The 19159-nt window shown below is 35.2% G+C and overlaps 1 protein-coding gene across 1 annotated transcript; it reads right to left on the reverse strand.

Moving 5' to 3' along the window:
* Positions 1–11561: 11561 nt before the first annotated feature.
* Positions 11562–18392, reverse strand: eef1g (eukaryotic translation elongation factor 1 gamma). Its single transcript, XM_042770337.1, has 10 exons — positions 18297–18392; positions 17452–17610; positions 17301–17364; positions 16546–16688; positions 16319–16462; positions 15423–15552; positions 13842–14067; positions 13582–13754; positions 13293–13417; positions 11562–11851 (listed from the first exon to the last, which is right to left on the reverse strand). Exons 1-10 carry the CDS (start codon positions 18306–18308, stop codon positions 11693–11695), a joined length of 1335 nt encoding a protein of 444 aa, XP_042626271.1. The 5' UTR covers positions 18309–18392; the 3' UTR covers positions 11562–11692.
* Positions 18393–19159: the final 767 nt, after the last annotated feature.

A 19159-nucleotide genomic window follows, 5' to 3' on the forward strand; every position in this document is an offset into this window, starting at 1 on the left:
TATTTTACCTGTGCAAAACATGCACTTGATTTTGCAAACTGTCATCATATTATTTAATTAATTACCATTTACTCTAGGCCTAATTTGTATTCTTCTATTTACCTTTATTGGCTAATGAAACAAAAGTCTCACACATTCACAGAAGTTTACTTACATTGTCATATGGCAAAATAGTTACAGGAAAAATATGATGATATTGGAACTTCACTTTGCAGAACTGAATTCATGAGAATGGAGAGCTTTGAACTAGATGTTCAAACTAAATACAAACCCCTTCTAAAGAAAAAAACGTATTTGTGTAATTTGACTCTAAATCTTATGGTTGGTGAGCTATCGCGCTTGTGACAACCCCATGTGACAACTAGCCTTCGTAACACATTCTGTTTTGTTCATATTGTCGTGAGTGCAGTGTACTCCCACAATGTCCTGTGTATGCAAACTGAGTTTGTACTGTATTGTATAGTGTCTTGAGCTTACTGTCATGTGCGCACTGTTTATATAATTTTATGCTTTATAATTGTCACAAAATGTCATTTTGCACATCTGCAATTTACTTATGAAAATACAGCTGAAGAGCAGTTCTGCCATGTACAGTATGTGCAGTACTTTAGTACTTCATGTTCTTCTGATAAAAAGTTTGTAGTGTATGTAAAGGGGTTTGTTTATGAGAGGGTTTTTTTGTAAGTTATTTTGTTAAGCTTATTTTTAAGTTTTCTCTTTTTTATTTAAAAATATTTATTGACATTTGAAGTGCTTCTTGTCTTTAATGTATTTATTGTGTCTGTTAACATGCATATAGTGCTCTCTTTGAGCTAGTCCAACATAATTTCCATACCATTTTCATAACAGAAAATCCAGTGTAAATCTCTGAGGAGGGTTTCATTCTCATTTTGTGACCATTGGATTGATGAAACATTAATGCAGTTAAATGATTGGATGAACAAGTAAGAATAACTAGTAAAAACAGCAAAAACATGATCAAGAATATTACAAAGCTTATTAAGTGTTGAGTATTTTAAACTGAAACCATAATTTTATAAATGTAAAATGACCGTTAAGGCATAGATGTTACTCACAATTTAAATAATATGAGATCAAATGTTAAATTCATCTTCAATTTCCCGTAGTTGTTTTTAGTAATTTTAGAAATACTTTTTAGACAAATTTGCTTTTTCAAATAAATGCATGTTCTAGAATTATAATATATATTTCTTTGTAATATCTGTTCAAAAGACTAGTGCAAATTAGCTTTTTATATTTTTTTCATTATTATTTTATTTATTTATTTATATATTCATTTATTTAGCAAAATGATTTTTGTGCATGTCTCTTGCTAAAATGGTAACACATTACAAAAAAAAAACAATTTGTTAAAAAAAGATATGTTAAAAAAGATTTGTTAATTTATTTATTTATACAAGGTACAAAGACAACTAATACAAACAGATCACACAGTTCCCCTTTTTCTAATTTATTAAATTAGGCTACTAATTGCTTATTCAGTTTGCTGTTAGGAAGAGAAATTGAAACCAACAAACAAGGCCTAAATGACAATATAACACTGCTACGCCAAAAAATAATCAGTATTTTTTTCTACCACGTTATATAATCATGAGTCAGAACCCTGCTGTCAAGAAAGCTAGAATAATATCAAAGGAATTCGTTACAATAATGCAGAGCTTCATCTGTTTAACTCCCAGAGTTGAAATTAATGAATCTAATTAACTCAAATAATAAAGTCTTTGAACATTATAAATCTAGTATTCAATTAAATTAGGCTAAATTGTGACAGTTCGCTGAGGCAAGTAATGTGCCATTCAAAGCACAAAACTTTGAAGATGGATTCCCTCCATCTAGCTAAAAGAAGCCCGTTTGCTTAAAGATGATATGGGATGCCTTTGTATTGAAAAATGTTTTAATCTATTATGTAAATATAAAATCCAAAACATCTACCCTTCTGTGATTAATTAACTTCTAAATCAAGAAATACAGCAAACCCATACAGCAAAATATTGATATCTTCAAATATATTTTAAACATATATAAATATATATATATTTCAAAACACATTTACACAAATATATTTTCAACCAATATATATTTTTGCATATGTTTGCAAAGGAATTTTAAAAATATATAATATAATTTTAAATGCATTTAAAAATATATATTTTGTCCTCTGCATATTTCAGTCCAAGAAGATCCATTCACATGTGTCACATTTGAAGAAAAACAAATTTGTTGTCAGTAACGTGTAACACATATAACACATTTGAATAAAAATCAGCAAAGAACATACCTTTACAATGTTCTTAAAAATGTACAACATATTAAAAAACATCATTAAATTATTATAAATTTAGTTTTGATCTCTAGTAGGCTGTCTACATTTGCATATAGCCTAAATGTAAAGGCTACTTTGAGACTGGAATTTATTTTCTTACCTCTGAAATACATATTGAAATATATTTTGGTATGTGAAGGTTGAAACTAAATATATTTTCTTTTTCGAAAATATATTTCATTGAGCTTCACTGATTACAATTTATATTTAGCATATATTTACAATATATTTTGACCATGTAAAATGTATTATTATGTGTCATTTTCAGATAAAAAGTAAGCCCAAGAGAAAAGTCAAGTGAAATGTGTGCCTAGCCTGAAGCAACAATCGAACTTCACAGGATTTGCATAGCTGATGAGATACCTGGAAGACCCAGAATACTAAACACACTTTCTGTATATTCACCCTGCCATTGACACTTTTACAGTTCTCTCTGTGTTCTGTGTACTGCAAGGCCTTCTACTGCTGCAGGTTTTGTAACCAAATCAATCATTCATCCCTGTCAAAAAGCTGCTTTTCTCTGAAGCATCTCACATGTTCCTCCAAAACTCTCAGCGCTCTCTTTACAATAGTTCATCTTTGTTTTAACCTGCCCTAATCTCACAAAATAGGTTTCACAAGGTCTAATTCATGTTTAAGACATCTGTGGTTATTTCATTTAAGTGACTGTTTCAGCTGCCTCAGATATTGCTCACACCAGAAATGCAGGTAAACAGCGTAGGTGTGCACATGTGGTTCTGGGGTGGGAGGCTGGTTGGTCGGTTTTGTGGCAAACAGACAAACGGAAAGATAGACAGGCAAAGCGAGAGAACCCTGAGGCGATGGGTGAACAAATCCACGTGTCACACCCATATTCAGGGCTGTGTAATGGTAAGCAGAAGATGAATTCTCCAAACAAAAAAGGAGTCTGTCTGCCTTGTAAAGAAACAAAGGGAGTGGCGCACATTGCTTTGAGTAAATAAGTAGAAATACGCAAGAATTAAGCTGAAGAAATCAGTACTTATAAACCTTACGATACTATTAGACATCTGGGATGTGCTGTAACCAAAAGAATAGACAAAACATTTGAGTCGAGAAACAACTGGAACAGTGTGCATATTTTCCAGTGTTCTCTTGTTGGTGTAGGAGTTTTGTCTCCCCAATGCAACACAATAAAAACTTTTGGATCACAAACAGGCGAAGAATGTCAAGGGACAAAACAGTCATGCTTTTCTGCAGAGCTTCAAAACCATGTGAGGGGAAAAAAAGACTTGAAATGGCCAAAGCTCTGTAGTTTGAGGCAAATGCATATTTGAGAGATTAGTCACTGTAAGCTAAACGAGAGGATCTCATGCTTTTCATTTGGATAAAGTGGGTTACCCAATGATGCTGGAGAAGTCCTGAAAAATATCTCAATAGTTCATTACTAGGATTTGTGGGAACGGGTGTTTCCTGGTGAGTGGCTCATAGGTGTGTCTGCCTGTGTGAACTAGTGTGAAAAACAGCAGTCAGTGTTGGTGTGTCAGGGTGAGTCATCCTGCATGACTACAATGCACGCAGCGCTGTACCAAGAAGCGAAGGAAGGGTAAAGAACAAGGAGGGGCAGAGAGGATGAATTTATTGGGTGTGTCCTGGAGGATAAGAGGTGCCGCTTTATTTGAAGTTTAAAGAAAACTGCGCAGAACAAAGTGAACTCAAATGTGCACTCTTGCTTGCGTTTTGCTTGTAAATCAGAGAGAACAGCTAGTTTTACTGCAGGGATTACACATACTCTCTAATATAAAGGCTGAAAGCTTTCATTGATGCTCACCACAGTCACACAATGACTGCAAATCATAGTCCTGTCCAGCCAAACAATAAAAGTTGCATTATTATTAGTTATTCCATTTTTCGCAACTTATCAGTTGACGGGTAGATTTTGTTCCCCACACAAATGTTATAATTAGTCTGGAAAACATGGTTTAAATATACCGTGAATTTTATAGTTAAAGAAAAGGTGATTTTAAATTTGTATTTTATGTCGTAAATTCTTATTTAAAGAATATGTATTTTGAATGTTTAATTCTTTTTAAAAAAGAATTTAATAATTTATTATTATTATTATTATTATTATTATTATTATTATTATTATTATTATTATTATTATTATTATTAATTATAAATAGTTTAAATTTGTTCATAAATGTCAGCAATTAATTGAATTAAAAATTAATTTTTAAATCTTACATTTAAAATTATCTTTTCAATTATATATTTTATTAAAATCTAATTTAATTAAATATCGGTATTTTTATTAATTGCAGATATTTTACATTATGTTTTAATATCAGCAACTGATTTAAATTAATTTTAGAAAATAAATTTTAAATATCTGCCATTTTTAATTAATTTTGTATAAATATCTACATGAATTGCAGATATTTCAAAACAATTAAAAACATTTTGAACATTTCAAATAAAATAATTTTTATTTTTTAAAATTTTAAATATCTGCAATTTTAAAAATTTTGAACATTTTCAAATTAAAATAAAATATCTGCCATTTTTTAAAAATCTTTGCAGATATTTCAAAACAATTAAATGCATGGGCAAGGTATGAAAAAGAGAGATGCTAATAAAAAAAACTATTATTCTTCAGTCAGTTAATATTATTAAAACATACATGAAAAAGATAAATAAATACACACACAATAAAATAACGCAAATGTGCTACTTCAAAAAAAAAAAATAATGTGCATGTGCTACTTCAAAAAAAAATGCATCCATTTTAACAGACAGGTGTGCATATTTATTTAGATAATGGAAACTGAATTCACACATATTGGAGCCAAGTGTTTTTAACACTGCTGAGGCATAACAGACTTATTGGTTATTGTATCTAGTGTACACCACAAAACACAGACAAGGTTTTGAGTTTGCAATAGGTCTATCCTGTTCTTTGTGGGAGGGCATGGTGCACAGCGAGGGCGTGGTCTACCTGTGTATGTAGGTTACTTCTGAAGACAGCAATTATTATTATTACAGTTGGCACATCTGGTGTCCTCCCTCAGTGTGGAGGATGGGAGCATTTTTGCATGATACTGTATGAGTACAGAGGTTTTATGTGATAAGGCCAAATGGTCAATAATGTTTTGTTTTAGTCCCTGATTTGTAAGTTTTCACGCAATACTAGAAACTCTATTAAGTAAAAAATCTTGCCCCATCCCCCTTTGAATGGTTTTGATCACTGCGGTCTCCATAGCCACATTTTTTGTGTTTTCATAAAGTTCCCCTCTTTTAGATCCAGTTCTAATGTTGTAGTGCAAATGTAGGGGGAGGAACATCATGAGATACAGACTGAATTGTGGTTTCCCCTGCAGGTTGTGAGTCATAAACACGAGGGAGGGACAAACTGAAAAGGACTATTCTGGGATGCCTGCCATGGCAACATAATAACCAAGGGGGAAGGTAATTGCAGTGATGTTACCATGGCGATCCCCGGTGTGTATATAAATATGGCATGTCAAAATGTTTGCAAAGTAGTAACATGTTGCGTTGCTGTGCAGTCAGCAGTGTCATAATGTGATGTAAGCACAGACGAAAAAGTTTGAAACTCTTTTTATTTCTAGTAAATGTGCCTCTGTCATGCTTTAACAGTGGTTTGTATTCACGTGTAGCTTGTTCCGCTTCACACATTCAAACCTCTAGCCACACTGCCAAAAACATACAGATTAGAGTAAGACAACGTGCTTCAGAGCTGCTCCAGATTTAAATTTTTATATATCTATTGATCTAGAGTTTAATTTCCTAAATGACAAATAGATGCTCTTAGTAACAATATATAATATTATGAGATCTACTGTAAGGCTTTATAAGACTATAAACTTTTAACAACATGCAGTGAGACATTCATTGACGCATGCTTTCGTTCGTTTAATATAATGAGTGCTGTAATTACTGACAGGCACAAATTATCCACATTGTTTCGGCCCCATGGCAGCACTGTTTATGTTAACTTCACTGTACCATTTCGTCTTGTTTTTAGACGCAATAGGCAACCTATTATCATTACATTCCTCTCATTGCTGTGAAGGGTTTCGAGGTCTTCAACAGGTGAGTTTCAAACCTCATGCACAAGTCAAATACAGGAATGACAATCAGGCTTTTACCACGGGGACACACACACACATCCAACCACCCCAACATTTTTGCATTTATGATAGACTTTTGACACTTAGACACTGTTGTAGGTTTGTAGCTTAATTCACTATATTTTAAATATTTTGACCGCTGTAGTTCAGTTGGTGACAGTTCAATAGGAAATCAGTTGAAACTATCCAGTCATCTCATTACATTGAAGTGAATGTTACATTTATCACTATATATTGTAATAAATATTTGAGAAATTATTGTTCTTATACTGATTTTATTAGTCTATATAGAGTGATAGTCAACGTAAAAAGAGCAAATGTGAGAAGCAGATGAACACAAACAGTCAGATGTTCTTACTTCCATTGAATAACAAGATGCTTTCATTATAATTGCATAAAATGATCTGTAATGCAAAGAAGAAACATTTCCATTATTTCTGGTCTCAGGGTTTTGGACACTAATGCTTATTTAGTTTAAGCATAAAAATATGTTGCTGTGACTTCTCTTCATGACGTGTCTGGATTGTGACACAACCTACGAAGTGGATTTATTGTGTAATCCTTATATAATACTGTAGAAAATAATTGTACTAAACTGTCAGTACAGTAATCGTCTTGAATATAGTGCATATATGTATATAAAAAAATACTTTGCTGTGATTTACACATTGTTCCTGAAATAAAAAGACAAATCCACAAAGAAAATAACAGTTCCGGCTTCAGCCTTCCGCAGCAAACACAAACGATGAAAGGATAGTCTTTTGCGGGACATTTCTGAGCATTGTAGTGGAGCTCTGGATGAAACCAATGTCTATGCTCCACCTCCCCCAAATGTAATCTGAGCCTGCAGAGTTATGTATGGGGTCTCATGTCCAAAAACGCAGGGGCTGTCTGTTTTCGCTCGCCCTTCTGATTTCTGCAATGCCTCGCATGAAAATCATCCGGCTTCTCAACCAAACACGTTGAGAGGCGTTGGTTGACTTTAAAACATCTGAAAGGGATGTTAGAAGTTCAGCTCCTCAAATGCTGTACTGATGAACCTTTGAGGTGGTTCCCAGTGATTGACAGCAGCATTCACATTCCTCCCTTTGGTACTCTGACCTTTAACCCCTACACTGGAATGCCAAAAATCTTCTTGCATGTCTGCAGAGGGAAAACAAATATTCAGGCCATAATTAAAACTCAGGTACAAACCCTGAGAAACCTCATAATGTATCTGATGTATAATGTATATTTCACCTTCTCATCTACATTTTGTTAGATTATGCTGCAATTTTGCATCGAATCAAATCAAGAGTATAGTTGGTTAAAACGTCTGTCGAGTTCTGGTGAGCCTGGTTGCGTGATTATATTTTCCTGGCAGAAGAGCATGGTGACTGACTCCAGGGGAAAATTTCCGTATCAGCACAATATGGCACAAACCACTTTCAATGATACGCTTTCACAGCCTGGTTTCTGCTCTTATGTTCCTCATCTCAAGTTGAGGTTTCATTACTGACTCACTGTTGCCATGCCACTACTTTTGTATATAAGGTATGTGACAATGTTATCGAGTTACCATTGCGATCTACAGAATATTTTCGAAAAACTCTGGCTGAGTGTTTCTCGAAGCGGTCTGCTTTCCTAAGCCTCACTCTTTCCAGATGTGTGAAACAGATTCCTAACAGAGGCATGCCAGGCTTTTTTCTTCTCAACTCAATGTACAATACAGACCTCGGGTGCCTCTCTGTCACTATAACATTCTGTCTCATGTACTTGGTGTAGCCTAATAAAATCAGTCCGGAAGGAGTCGTGGGATTGGAGCTAAGGGAAGAGCCGGGACGGGAAGAACAGCAAGAGAGCGAGGAAGTGCTGGGGAACTTCAGAGGGAGCTGACAGCACTAGTGTATTATCGCTGTTGGCATTACAGCACGTATTGTTCTTGAATCTGGTTTAGTTTGACCCTTTGAACTCCCAATTCTCTCAACCAATACAAAGAAAAGTTTTCTGGCAAACATTATAGTTCCACACTCTCACGTTCCAGTGTGTTTCCTAACACGGATTAATTTTCACTCACTTAACTCTTAATGGATTGAAAAACCAGAATTAAAGGATTACAAATAAAGAACTGGGGATTTTTACATCGAGTTTCTTTGGTGATCATATTGCAAAAGATATCCTTTTTATATTTATACTTCTAGTCAGCAAGGACACATTAAATAAATCAAAAGTGACATTAAAAACATTTATATTGATACAAAAGATTTCTATTTCAAATCAGTGCTGCTCTTTTGAAGTTTCTATGCAACAAACAATCCTAAAGAAAAAAAAAAAGTTTACTAGTTTCCATAAGAATATTAAGCAGCAAATGTGTTTTAAATGTTAATGTTTCCTGAGCAGGAGATCATCATATAAGAATGATTTCTGAAGGATCATTTGTCACTGAAGACTGAAGTAATGACGCTGAAAATTCAGCTTTAATCTAAATATATAAATAAAAAAAGAAGAAAAAAAAAAGGTCTCACTGTTTAACGCTTTAACTAATATGAAAAAAAAAAAAGGTCTCACTGTTTAACGCTTTAACTAATATGAAAAAACAAACTTGTAAATAAATTAAATAATTTGTATTTATTAAACTTTGTTAACATTAGTAAATAAAATGGAACTGTTCATGTTAACTCAGGTTCATAATTTTTACTTTATCTTATGCTTTATTTTACCAGGATATTCCTATTGTGATATAAAAGCTCTTCTTCCAGGGAGTCCTGGCCAAAACGGCAGCACAAATAGTTCCATATTATTAATAATAATAATAATAATAATAATAAAAAACATTTAACAAAAAACACAAAATACAGCACATAAAAAAATAGCACACTGTTAAAAATCCTATCCAGCACTCAGAGATTACTTTAAACAAAAGACTTTTAAAAATACAATAAAATAAATTTAAATGAAATAAACAACTTTATTAAATGTCTTTTGATTTTTAGAAATGACTTGATTTTAGAATGTATTTTATTAATTTTAATTAATAAATTATTAATAACTAATATAGAAAACAAATTGTTAGTGCACGTTAACTAATATAGTTAACAAGTGGAAGCTTAGTGTTACCCCACTGACTTTTTTTTTCCCATATTTTAAATCGATTGCATTGAGTAACAGGGGTAACACAAATGTCCGTAAAAATTAATTGACAATGGATTCTATATATGCGCCTTAAAACAAACATATGCAGTCCAGGGAGTTGTAAAATCAGGCAGCCATGATATGATACAAAACTTCCAGTGAGAGCCCACAGAGGGTATCTGAGAACATGTGGGTGGAATCAATGTCCGTACTCTTCAAAGGCATGCTAGTGAATCAGCGATCAGTATGTGACGACGTCCAGCAAACACACTCATAGTGGTATAAGGTTAAGTGAGGGCAGCACATTCAGCTGTAGAACAGTATTGACATTCTTGAGCCGAGGCCTCACCCTTGAGCAACTGAAGCACTCATGAGGAATTTTATCAGTGGAACTCCTTAGCACTACAGTGATCACATCTTCTGTACTCAAAGTAGACTGACTTTCGGAATTATTTACTTAACAGCAATCAATCACCTGCAGTTTTGATTAAGTTTCTTCGCCATGTGTGTTTAATGTAATTACATCAAATTTCAGGCCATGTTATTTACCACTCCCACACGGATCAAGGCTGTAATTCCTTCCCTTCCTTCCCTTTATCAAATATGAAATACAGAGGATTAGTAACCAGATTCAAGCACATTAAATCGTTAAAGCACTGGAAGCAAAACAAAACAATAAATTACTAGTTACACCCGTGGGTAAGGTGTGGCTCTTTTTTTTTCCCCCGCTGAAGTTTACACGGTCTTACCTCAGGTGTGTCAACCAACATGACAACCCAGCATACTCCTGTGCCAACAGAAGTGTGTGCATGGCCAATATCAAATGAGTAAATTCTCATCCTGTCACAAGAAAAAGAAAAACTGCAATACAGAACAGATAACCATGTCTGAACCGCTTATGCTCCCAATAATTTTCTTTAGTTAGAGCAATTTCAGAACTTAAAGCCTAGACTTTGGCAACAGATGCTTGAAAATAAATATCCGTGGTAAAGATTCAGACTTCATATCTAAAGTGATTTGCAGTACATTCAAGCATGTTTTCATATCACATGTAAATATTACATATTTATGCATTCCCTGGGAATCAGATGCATGACGTTAATAATATTGCAACAGACCAGGATGCATTTCATGGAATTAAAATTAAGAAATTGCTGGACATTTAACATGAATAAAAAGATAATAAATACATTGAGCTAACTTTATTTTTTATAATAAATTAACAATTTTGAAATGGAAATAAACATGCAAAGTGTTTTGTATGAAGACTTCAGGGTGCAGAATGAGAAGAAAAAAAAAAAAAAAAAAGACCTGCCCATCTAAATTTTAAATTATCCTCAATCTTCCACAGGATTCCTTCGGTCCATATTGGGTGTTAAAACACACTCATGGGATACGTGAGCTGAGGCGCCCTCTAGTGGATTTTAGTTTTATTTTTTTTCCCCAAAATGCCAAAGTCAAAATATGCAAACATTCCCTTAATTAAATGGCTGAGACACCATTTTGTTTCCAGAGTTTCAATAATTTCCAGATTCGAGGACAGCATCATAATTTAAATGCTTTCTCTAAAATCGCAGATCCCAGGAGAGTCGGGTACTGTGGAAAAACACTTTCCTGGAACATTAAAACCAGTACTACCAAATTAAAAGCCAATTTTATACTTTCAACTTTGTTAGAAGCTTGCAAAATTGTACCATTAACCATTGATAAAACACTTTATAAGTGTTACTGAAGTGTAACATGCTTAAGCATGTTCCTGTGGCTCAGTGGTTGAGCATTGGTTAGCAACGCAAAAGGTTGTGGGTTCAATTCCCAGGAGAACACGTTAGGTAAAAAAAAACAAACAAAAAAAAAATTGTTAGCCTGAATGCACTGTAAGTGGCGTCTGTTAAATGCATAAATGTAAGCATGACAAACACAATTTGCCAGTAAAACTCACAACAGAACCGTCTCTTAACAACACTCTTCACAAATTAATAAACACATTCAAAGTGGGATTGTGGAAAAAAAGTTTTATTTTCTCAACTTAAGTCTTTCTTTCACCACAGCTCGAAGCCTCGTACATGGGATTTGCAAACAATTTTCATGTCCATTGATTCTTATGATAAATACTGGGCGCAAGATGTTCTCACTTGAAAATCTTGCCCTGGTTGAAAGGTTTGCCTACATGTTTGAATTCACCCTCCCACGCAAAGTACTCCTTCACCATGGTCTTGCACTCCTCACTGTCCACATCCAGCTTGCGCCAAGTGTATGACTCATAGTCAATCTGCCAATCCTCGCTCAGCTGAGGAGAGATAAGAAAGAAAAAAAAACCCTTTAAATCATTCTCACTGAGGGGGGGTAAAAATTGCTCAACATCTGTACTTGAAACAATGCCAGTAAAAGTAATGCTTGAAATGTTACATTTTGTTTGTAGTTGCATGCTATTAACTGCAAACAAAAATGATTTCTACTGTTAACTTCTCAAAATCAAAACAAGCCAACTAACCATATCAAAAAAAAAAAAAAAAAAAAAAAAAAAAAAAAAAAACAACAACTCAATGGATTGAATGGACAAATGGAAAGAAAATCAAAAGCAGCTAGTCAATTAGTCTGGCTATCCCATGGCACAGGTAAAACCTTGATGTAATGTTTTAAAAAAAATTCATAGAACAGAGAAACAACATCTATATTTCACATTGGACATCAAGGGTGGTGTTTGACAACCAAACAGTACCAACCGTAATCACACAACAGTAATACATAAATACATGACAGTGAAAGTGACCATGAATAAAATAATATTATATTGCAATTCTGACACTGAACCCGTTTTCTTCTTTGCATTAATGTTCACTACATTAGAATTATAACACAATCATCAACAACAAAAAACACATAAAATGTTTTCTGATTGGAATCAGCATCAACAAAAGATACAGGAAATGTTTTCCACATCAGAGAACATATGCATGTGACATGCTGGTTATTATTTACCAACACTAGAATATATGAAAAAAAAAAAAAATCAAGACTTTGGGCTTTCAGGTTATTCACTTGTGAAACCCTGCTGCATTTGTTATTGCTTTCAGTTTGATCACTACAGCCGTGTTGAGATGGAAAGATTGTTCGGTTATTCATTGGTCATATTTGGCCAAGACTCAAAGCAGCTAATGTTTCTTTCACTCAGTGCTTTGTCCAAATATAAGGCCCTGGAGATAAGCTTTCACCAAGAGCCTTGGAATAAATCTAATCTGGCTGGCAGTTTTTGAAATGTTATTTAGTCAACGTGATTCATTCGTTTTAAAAACTCTGCAAACCACATTAAGTGCATTAGCTGTACTGTACATAACATGAGGAAAAACTGATTTAGTTTGGCTATAACTATAAAAAAAAAAAAAAAAAAAAAAAAAAAAAATTGCTTTTCTTTTGATGTTAACATTCAGTTAATTCCGAAAAAAATACAAATCACTTCCAGAACTGTTAAAACTTGTAAAACAAGCTTCTAAAGAGAGGAAGCTTTGGTTTTCACCCACAGTATCAAATGTTAGTTTAAAATCAAATTACAATTATGGTCACCACCACAGTAAACTAATGGCACTTAGCTTGGGAAACACTACACAATTTGGCATCTGTGATTATTAGAATCCCTTATCTTTCATATCCATTTTACATAAGATCCATAAGTCTATCTATAAACATACACAGACACGAAACAGGGGTTATGGGTACATGTAATCACTCACAGTAAATGCAAGCTCCTGGCCTCTGAAGACCCAGATACCAGAGATGCAGCTGTCATTGTTCGTGCCAAAGAGGATGACACTGGCGAAGGCGTTTTTACGCAGTTTGTCGAGTCGTTGGAACATTCCTGAGGAAAAGAGCGAGAGTGTACTTGTACATACTATGGAAAAACTATTTAGTGCTACACACTTGCGCAAGTAGTACATGCTAAAATGTAAAAATTACACAGCTGGCATTTTGTTTAGAGAGAGAGAGAGATACATATATTAAGTCAATGTAACCCCACCGTACCTGTGATAAGATTACAGCTCATGAAGGACATGGTCAGCTCTTCAGGGAAGCGGTACTCAGCATACCAAATTGAGAAGCCCTCGCGATCAAAGTGATCCCAGAAGTAAGGCAACGCCACGGCCAGGGTGTCCTCATTGGAGTATTTCCTCTTGAACTCATCCATGACAAAAGAACTAGTAACAACAGGACAAAGCCAGACTGATTAGAGCGTGTACAAACTCAAAATGTAGCTATTTCTAAAGTGAAGGTGTATCAAGTACCTTTTTGGAAGGTGAGCAAATGGGTCCTTGGCTTTCGGCTCAGAAGCCAATACAGCCTCGCATTCGTCCATCTCCTCCTCAGCAGGGGCAGCTTTCTTTTCCTCCTTTTTCTTCTCTTTTTTCTCCTGCTGCTGAGGTTGTTGTTGCTGCTTGCCTCCTTCCTTGCCACTCTTCTCCTTCTTGGCAGGAGCCTCCTTCTTCGGCTGCATCTCAGCAAACTTCTTAGCTAGAGAAATGACCATTTTAAATAAAAGCACACTTATACTCGCACTAAATATTGAAAAGTTATTAACCGCCAAGAACTGCTCTGCAATTATTTATGCTTCTATAAGGCATATGAGCATCATGTAAGTTTATAACGTCTCTAAAGACTAAAAAAAAACAAAAAAACAACCACATTTCTACTCACACTTCAACTTCAATAATGCCAAGATATTGTGTTTATTGTCAGTTTAGGGTTAGTTCTAAACTGATACAACAATATCTGTGTGTTATTTTGGAAGTAGAAGTGTGCAGTGCTTCAGTTTATTTTTGCCTGTGGTTCTACTGGCTTCACTATCACAGCATCATCTGTGTTAAAAAACCTTGAAGAAGAAAAAAAACAAAAAAAAAAAAAAAAAAAACGAGGTAACAACACAATCCAAACAAATCTGAGCCGACATGAACACCTGGAGGATCTCCATGGTTAGTGTCAGAAGAGTGACTGTATAACCTGGTGATCTCCAGCATATGAGCATTCAAGATAATATTTGAATATTACAAACTGTGGACTTAATTGAGGAACACACTACAATTAGAATCCTAATTAAATTCCCAATTATCTTGAGGGTTCTACAGATTATCACATTTTCCTGTAAAAATAGGGGCCGAAATAATCTCAAATTGTAAATATCCAACATGTTGAAAATGCACACGCACTCTGTAGACTGTCACGTGGAAGAAAACGATTCCCAAGCAGAAAGTGAGCTAACGGAAGCACTGCTCTCTTCCAGTTCACAGTGTAACATGAAGTCCACGTTCACTTTTTTCAGCAAATTTTAGGGAAAAAGTAATCCAAATACATGCATGCATTTCTTCTAGCCTGTCATCCGTTTACTCTAGAAGTTATGTTTGACCATGGGAGATTTTTCAAGATTTCCCCGTTAGTGTGAGGTGTGCTGTCTTGGTCACATCGCGGCACTCCAGACACTAGTTACATCTACCATTTAGAAATCATTGTGTGTGTGGTCTCTTACTTCTTGAAAATCTGAAATGATTATTAAAATCTTTTAGTGTGGGCCAGCCTTTAAATATACTAAATATAATAATTTAATAATAGTTTTCTGTAAATGGGAAAACACTATGTCTAGCAAAATATTGTAAATGTATTCCAAGTTGCTTTAATATGTACATTCAGTTGCATCCTTTTATAGGGTTTGTCAATATTTTAACTATCTATAAACTATGGATTAAGGAAACATCTTTGGTTGTGCTTGATATCATTGTGCTGATAATCCTGAAATCAGTCCGATCTTCTGCACTTCAATTCAAGTTCAAGCTGAAGTGCAGAAACTTCATAGCGAGAAGGTTTGAGAAACGTACCATCAAACTGAGCCATTTTCTCACAGAGCTTGACCTCGCCCAAAACAGCCTTAAACTGAGGTTGGTTGACACAGGTCAAAAACCAGCGAGAGACGTTGGGGTAGGGCTGACGGAAAGCAGGCTCAAGAACCTAGAAGGAGATAGACAATATAACATCAGCAAACATGAAACGTACAGATTACACACTCAACTGAAGACCAGGTAAATATCTGAATAAAACACCTAACTACCAATTTCAGCTTAGTCAAGAATGGTATTAACTAATATATATATATATATATATATATGAGACTGAAACTCATTGGTTCATACAGAAAACCAAACGTGCTGCACAACACACAAGAACGAATCTCATTGGTTCACACAAAGCACACGCTTGAGCTTCCGCTTGCCTTAACTGATGTGTGCACTGATTCATGCTTGCATGGGAACCGCTCAATTCATATGGATTAGTTTTACAATCTCTTTATGAACTTTTCGAAGCTACAAAGTGGTAGATGCATAGACTGTCAATGGAGGGACAGAAACAATTTTATAAAAAAAAATCTTCATTTGTGTTCTGAACGAAAGTCTTGCGGGTTTGGAACGATAAGAGGCTGAGTAAATTTTCCTTTTTGAACTGAAATATCCCTTTAATAATAATAATAATAATAATAATAATAATAACAACAACAACAATAACAACAACAGGAAAGCCTAAAAAAAAATGCTATCTTTTAGAATTAAATCTTTGTCATATCCCTTTATGTTATTGCTAGATGAGGGCAAAAGTAATAAAGAAATATACATCAGACATTTTATACTGAAAATGAAAAAGCAATGATTTTGGATGAACCAGTATGGACCAGTTTTGTTGAGACTACGGCTCAGATTTACACGGCACCCTGCAGACTCACCTGTTTGTAGAGCCAGAGCAGAGAGCAGACAACAGTGATGTCAGCCAGGCTGACTCTCTCCCCAACCAGGAAAGTGCGAGTGTTTAAGTGCTGATTGAGGATGGCGAGGACACGTTTCACCTCTTCCTTAGCCTGTTCTGTGGCCTACATATGAGAGAGAGTACAGTCTTACAAAACATTCAATCCCTGACAGACTAAATCATTACACTAATATATTCAAAGCTAACCTGTTTGTTGAACTGCATGATACCCAAGGTGGGGAACACCCAGGCACTAGCTGGAGGGATGATCTCAGAGTCAGCAAAACTGACCCACTGCAGCACCTGGGCACTGGCCTGAGGAGTGCTGCCACGGAGGGCATCATTGCTCACTGTCAGGAGGAAACGATGGCATTAAAGGTGTGTAATAAAACACAAAGCATTTTTCAAAGCATCACAATAGTTCATCTACGAGCCTATTGACACTTGGCCACTTCAGGCATTTCCTCCGACCTGGGACTTCATTTATAAAGACTTGCAAACAATCCAGAAATCCATCCTAAAATTTAAATAAACACGGTCAAAATTTACAACATTCGAATGCACAAAAATGCATTTTTAAAATTCGAGTTAGTAAATTCAAGTGCAAATGCATCAACACCCACAAATATGTCTTTATGGTTCATATACATTGCATTTATTATGAGCTCTCTGAAAACATACGTGGACGCTTTCTGCAAAACATGCAGCAAGTTTTGTAAAGAAAAGCTTTCATAAATTAGAGCGATTTATTTTTAAAAGGCAGTTAAAATGCTGCTCATTTTCCAATATAATTTTTTGAATGCATTTTGTGATTGCCTTTTAATCTTTACATTTTCATGAGACGTTGAGTAAACTGAATTACTGCTATACGAGTGCCAAGTGTAAATGGAAAAATTTTAATCCAAATTAAAGGAAATGCATGAAGTGGCCGAGCATAAATAGGCCCTATAAAGCTTACTTACAGTAGTGAGCAATGGCATTGCTCTCAAACAGACAGAAGCCATCATCACCCTGGTAAGCAGGAACCTAAATAGACGGAAACAACATTAATTCGTTCATTCTACATCAAGAACACATGCACACACAAAAAAAAAAAGGCAGAAGAATACGGACCTTGCCCAAGGGAAAGTTGCTGAGGAAAGCAGGGGATCGGTTCGTCTGCCCAAAGGTGAAGGCAGGGGAGGCGCTCGCAATCTTCAGACGAGCCCCACTGTACTGGGCAGCGATCTGAGCCTTAAAGGCCCTCCAGTTCTCTGGGTATGTGTAGAGAGTCTGCAGAAACACAAGGTTTGAGATCACACTGCTGAAATTCAGTGCCAACATAAGCGGTCCCCTTGATTAAGACCACTCAAAGAGCATTACACAGCACTTCCCCTGAAGAGGAAACAGCTGACAGTCAATCTCCTGCATTAAATTACGTTTGCATATACAAACAGAGAGCCAGCACTGGCAGAAATTAAACTTTACAGCGTCGCAGGACATTTATTACTGAACCATCTGGTGCTGTTAAGTGTTTGACACCAACACTAAATTTAAGAACTGGACGTTAATAGTTAAAAAAGCCTTATTCGGTCCTGATGAGCACACAGTTAATGCTCCTATACTCTCTATGCTTTTATGCCAGCTCACACTGCTGCTAACACATGCGCTTCGCTTTCATTAATTTAATATGAAACCACAATTAACATGACAGTCTTGTAGTTACACAACGAAATGAAAGGCGTGCACGTGAGAGCGAGGGGAAACGTGGCACAAAGGAGCGCTCGCGACCGTCAGAACTCCGCTGAGGGGAGTATTTACAGCCGAAATAATCATCACGGCGGCTCTAAAAGACGCTGTCGCGTAATACGGTATGACAACAGTGCGCGAAGATATAAGGATTGGCGTGATTCTGGGATGATTGTGGATGGAGATGTGCTGTTATAAGGCTTCTAAAGGTTTTCTCCCATCTTACTCACCCCTGCTGCCATCTTCAGGACGAGAGAAAGGAGGAACGAGTCGCGCGATGCTGACGTGTAGGCCAGTCATGTCGCAGAAATAATACGTCATAAGGGCCTGAAAGTGAGAGCTGGACGTGCTTTTTCTTAATAGTTGATGGTATTGAATTATTTACTTCCTCTTGCAATGATGAAAATATTAGACACATTTTTCAATCAGATCTCCACTAGAGGAAAATTCTTTTGGAATGCAAAAAATTCTGGCCTGGTCAAATCCTTACAAATTTTGTATTTTGAATAAGGTTAAATGGGTACATTTCAAAAAACTTGAAATAAAATAAATAAATAAAAATAAAACAAATTCACCCATTTGTAGTAGCTCTTTCTAAATTCATGGACATTGACAATAATTGCATTTTGTTTGACGCACATGAGGAAGACTAGTCTCTTTTATATATATATATATATATATGTATGTATGTATAATTGTGATTTGTATTTAGATTTTGGTCTGATGTTAGTGCGTTTTTATTTGTTCAAAGAAATGTTGATTATGTCATTTGCACTTATTCACACAAAAGCAAAATGACTGAGTATATCATTAATTTTTACATTTTGCAAGGTAAATATTACATTCATAAACAAAAAAATTGCGAAATGCATACCAAAATGTAATTTATTTTTATTAGAAATGGAATCTTTGAAAAAGTCTCTAATGTAAATTAATAACAATAGAGAATGATATACTGTTATACAGATTTCATGGAAGAATTTTTCTCTTGTATAGTTCCCCCAGGGGTGTCGGACTGGGGGTAAAACCATTACTGATTACCAGGTCCCCAAAGGAAGAGAGGGCCCTTGAAAAGTCTGGAATATATTTTATT

Source organism: Cyprinus carpio, chromosome A14 (assembly GCF_018340385.1).
Source record: "Cyprinus carpio isolate SPL01 chromosome A14, ASM1834038v1, whole genome shotgun sequence".
NCBI classification, from domain to species: domain Eukaryota; kingdom Metazoa; phylum Chordata; class Actinopteri; order Cypriniformes; family Cyprinidae; genus Cyprinus; species Cyprinus carpio.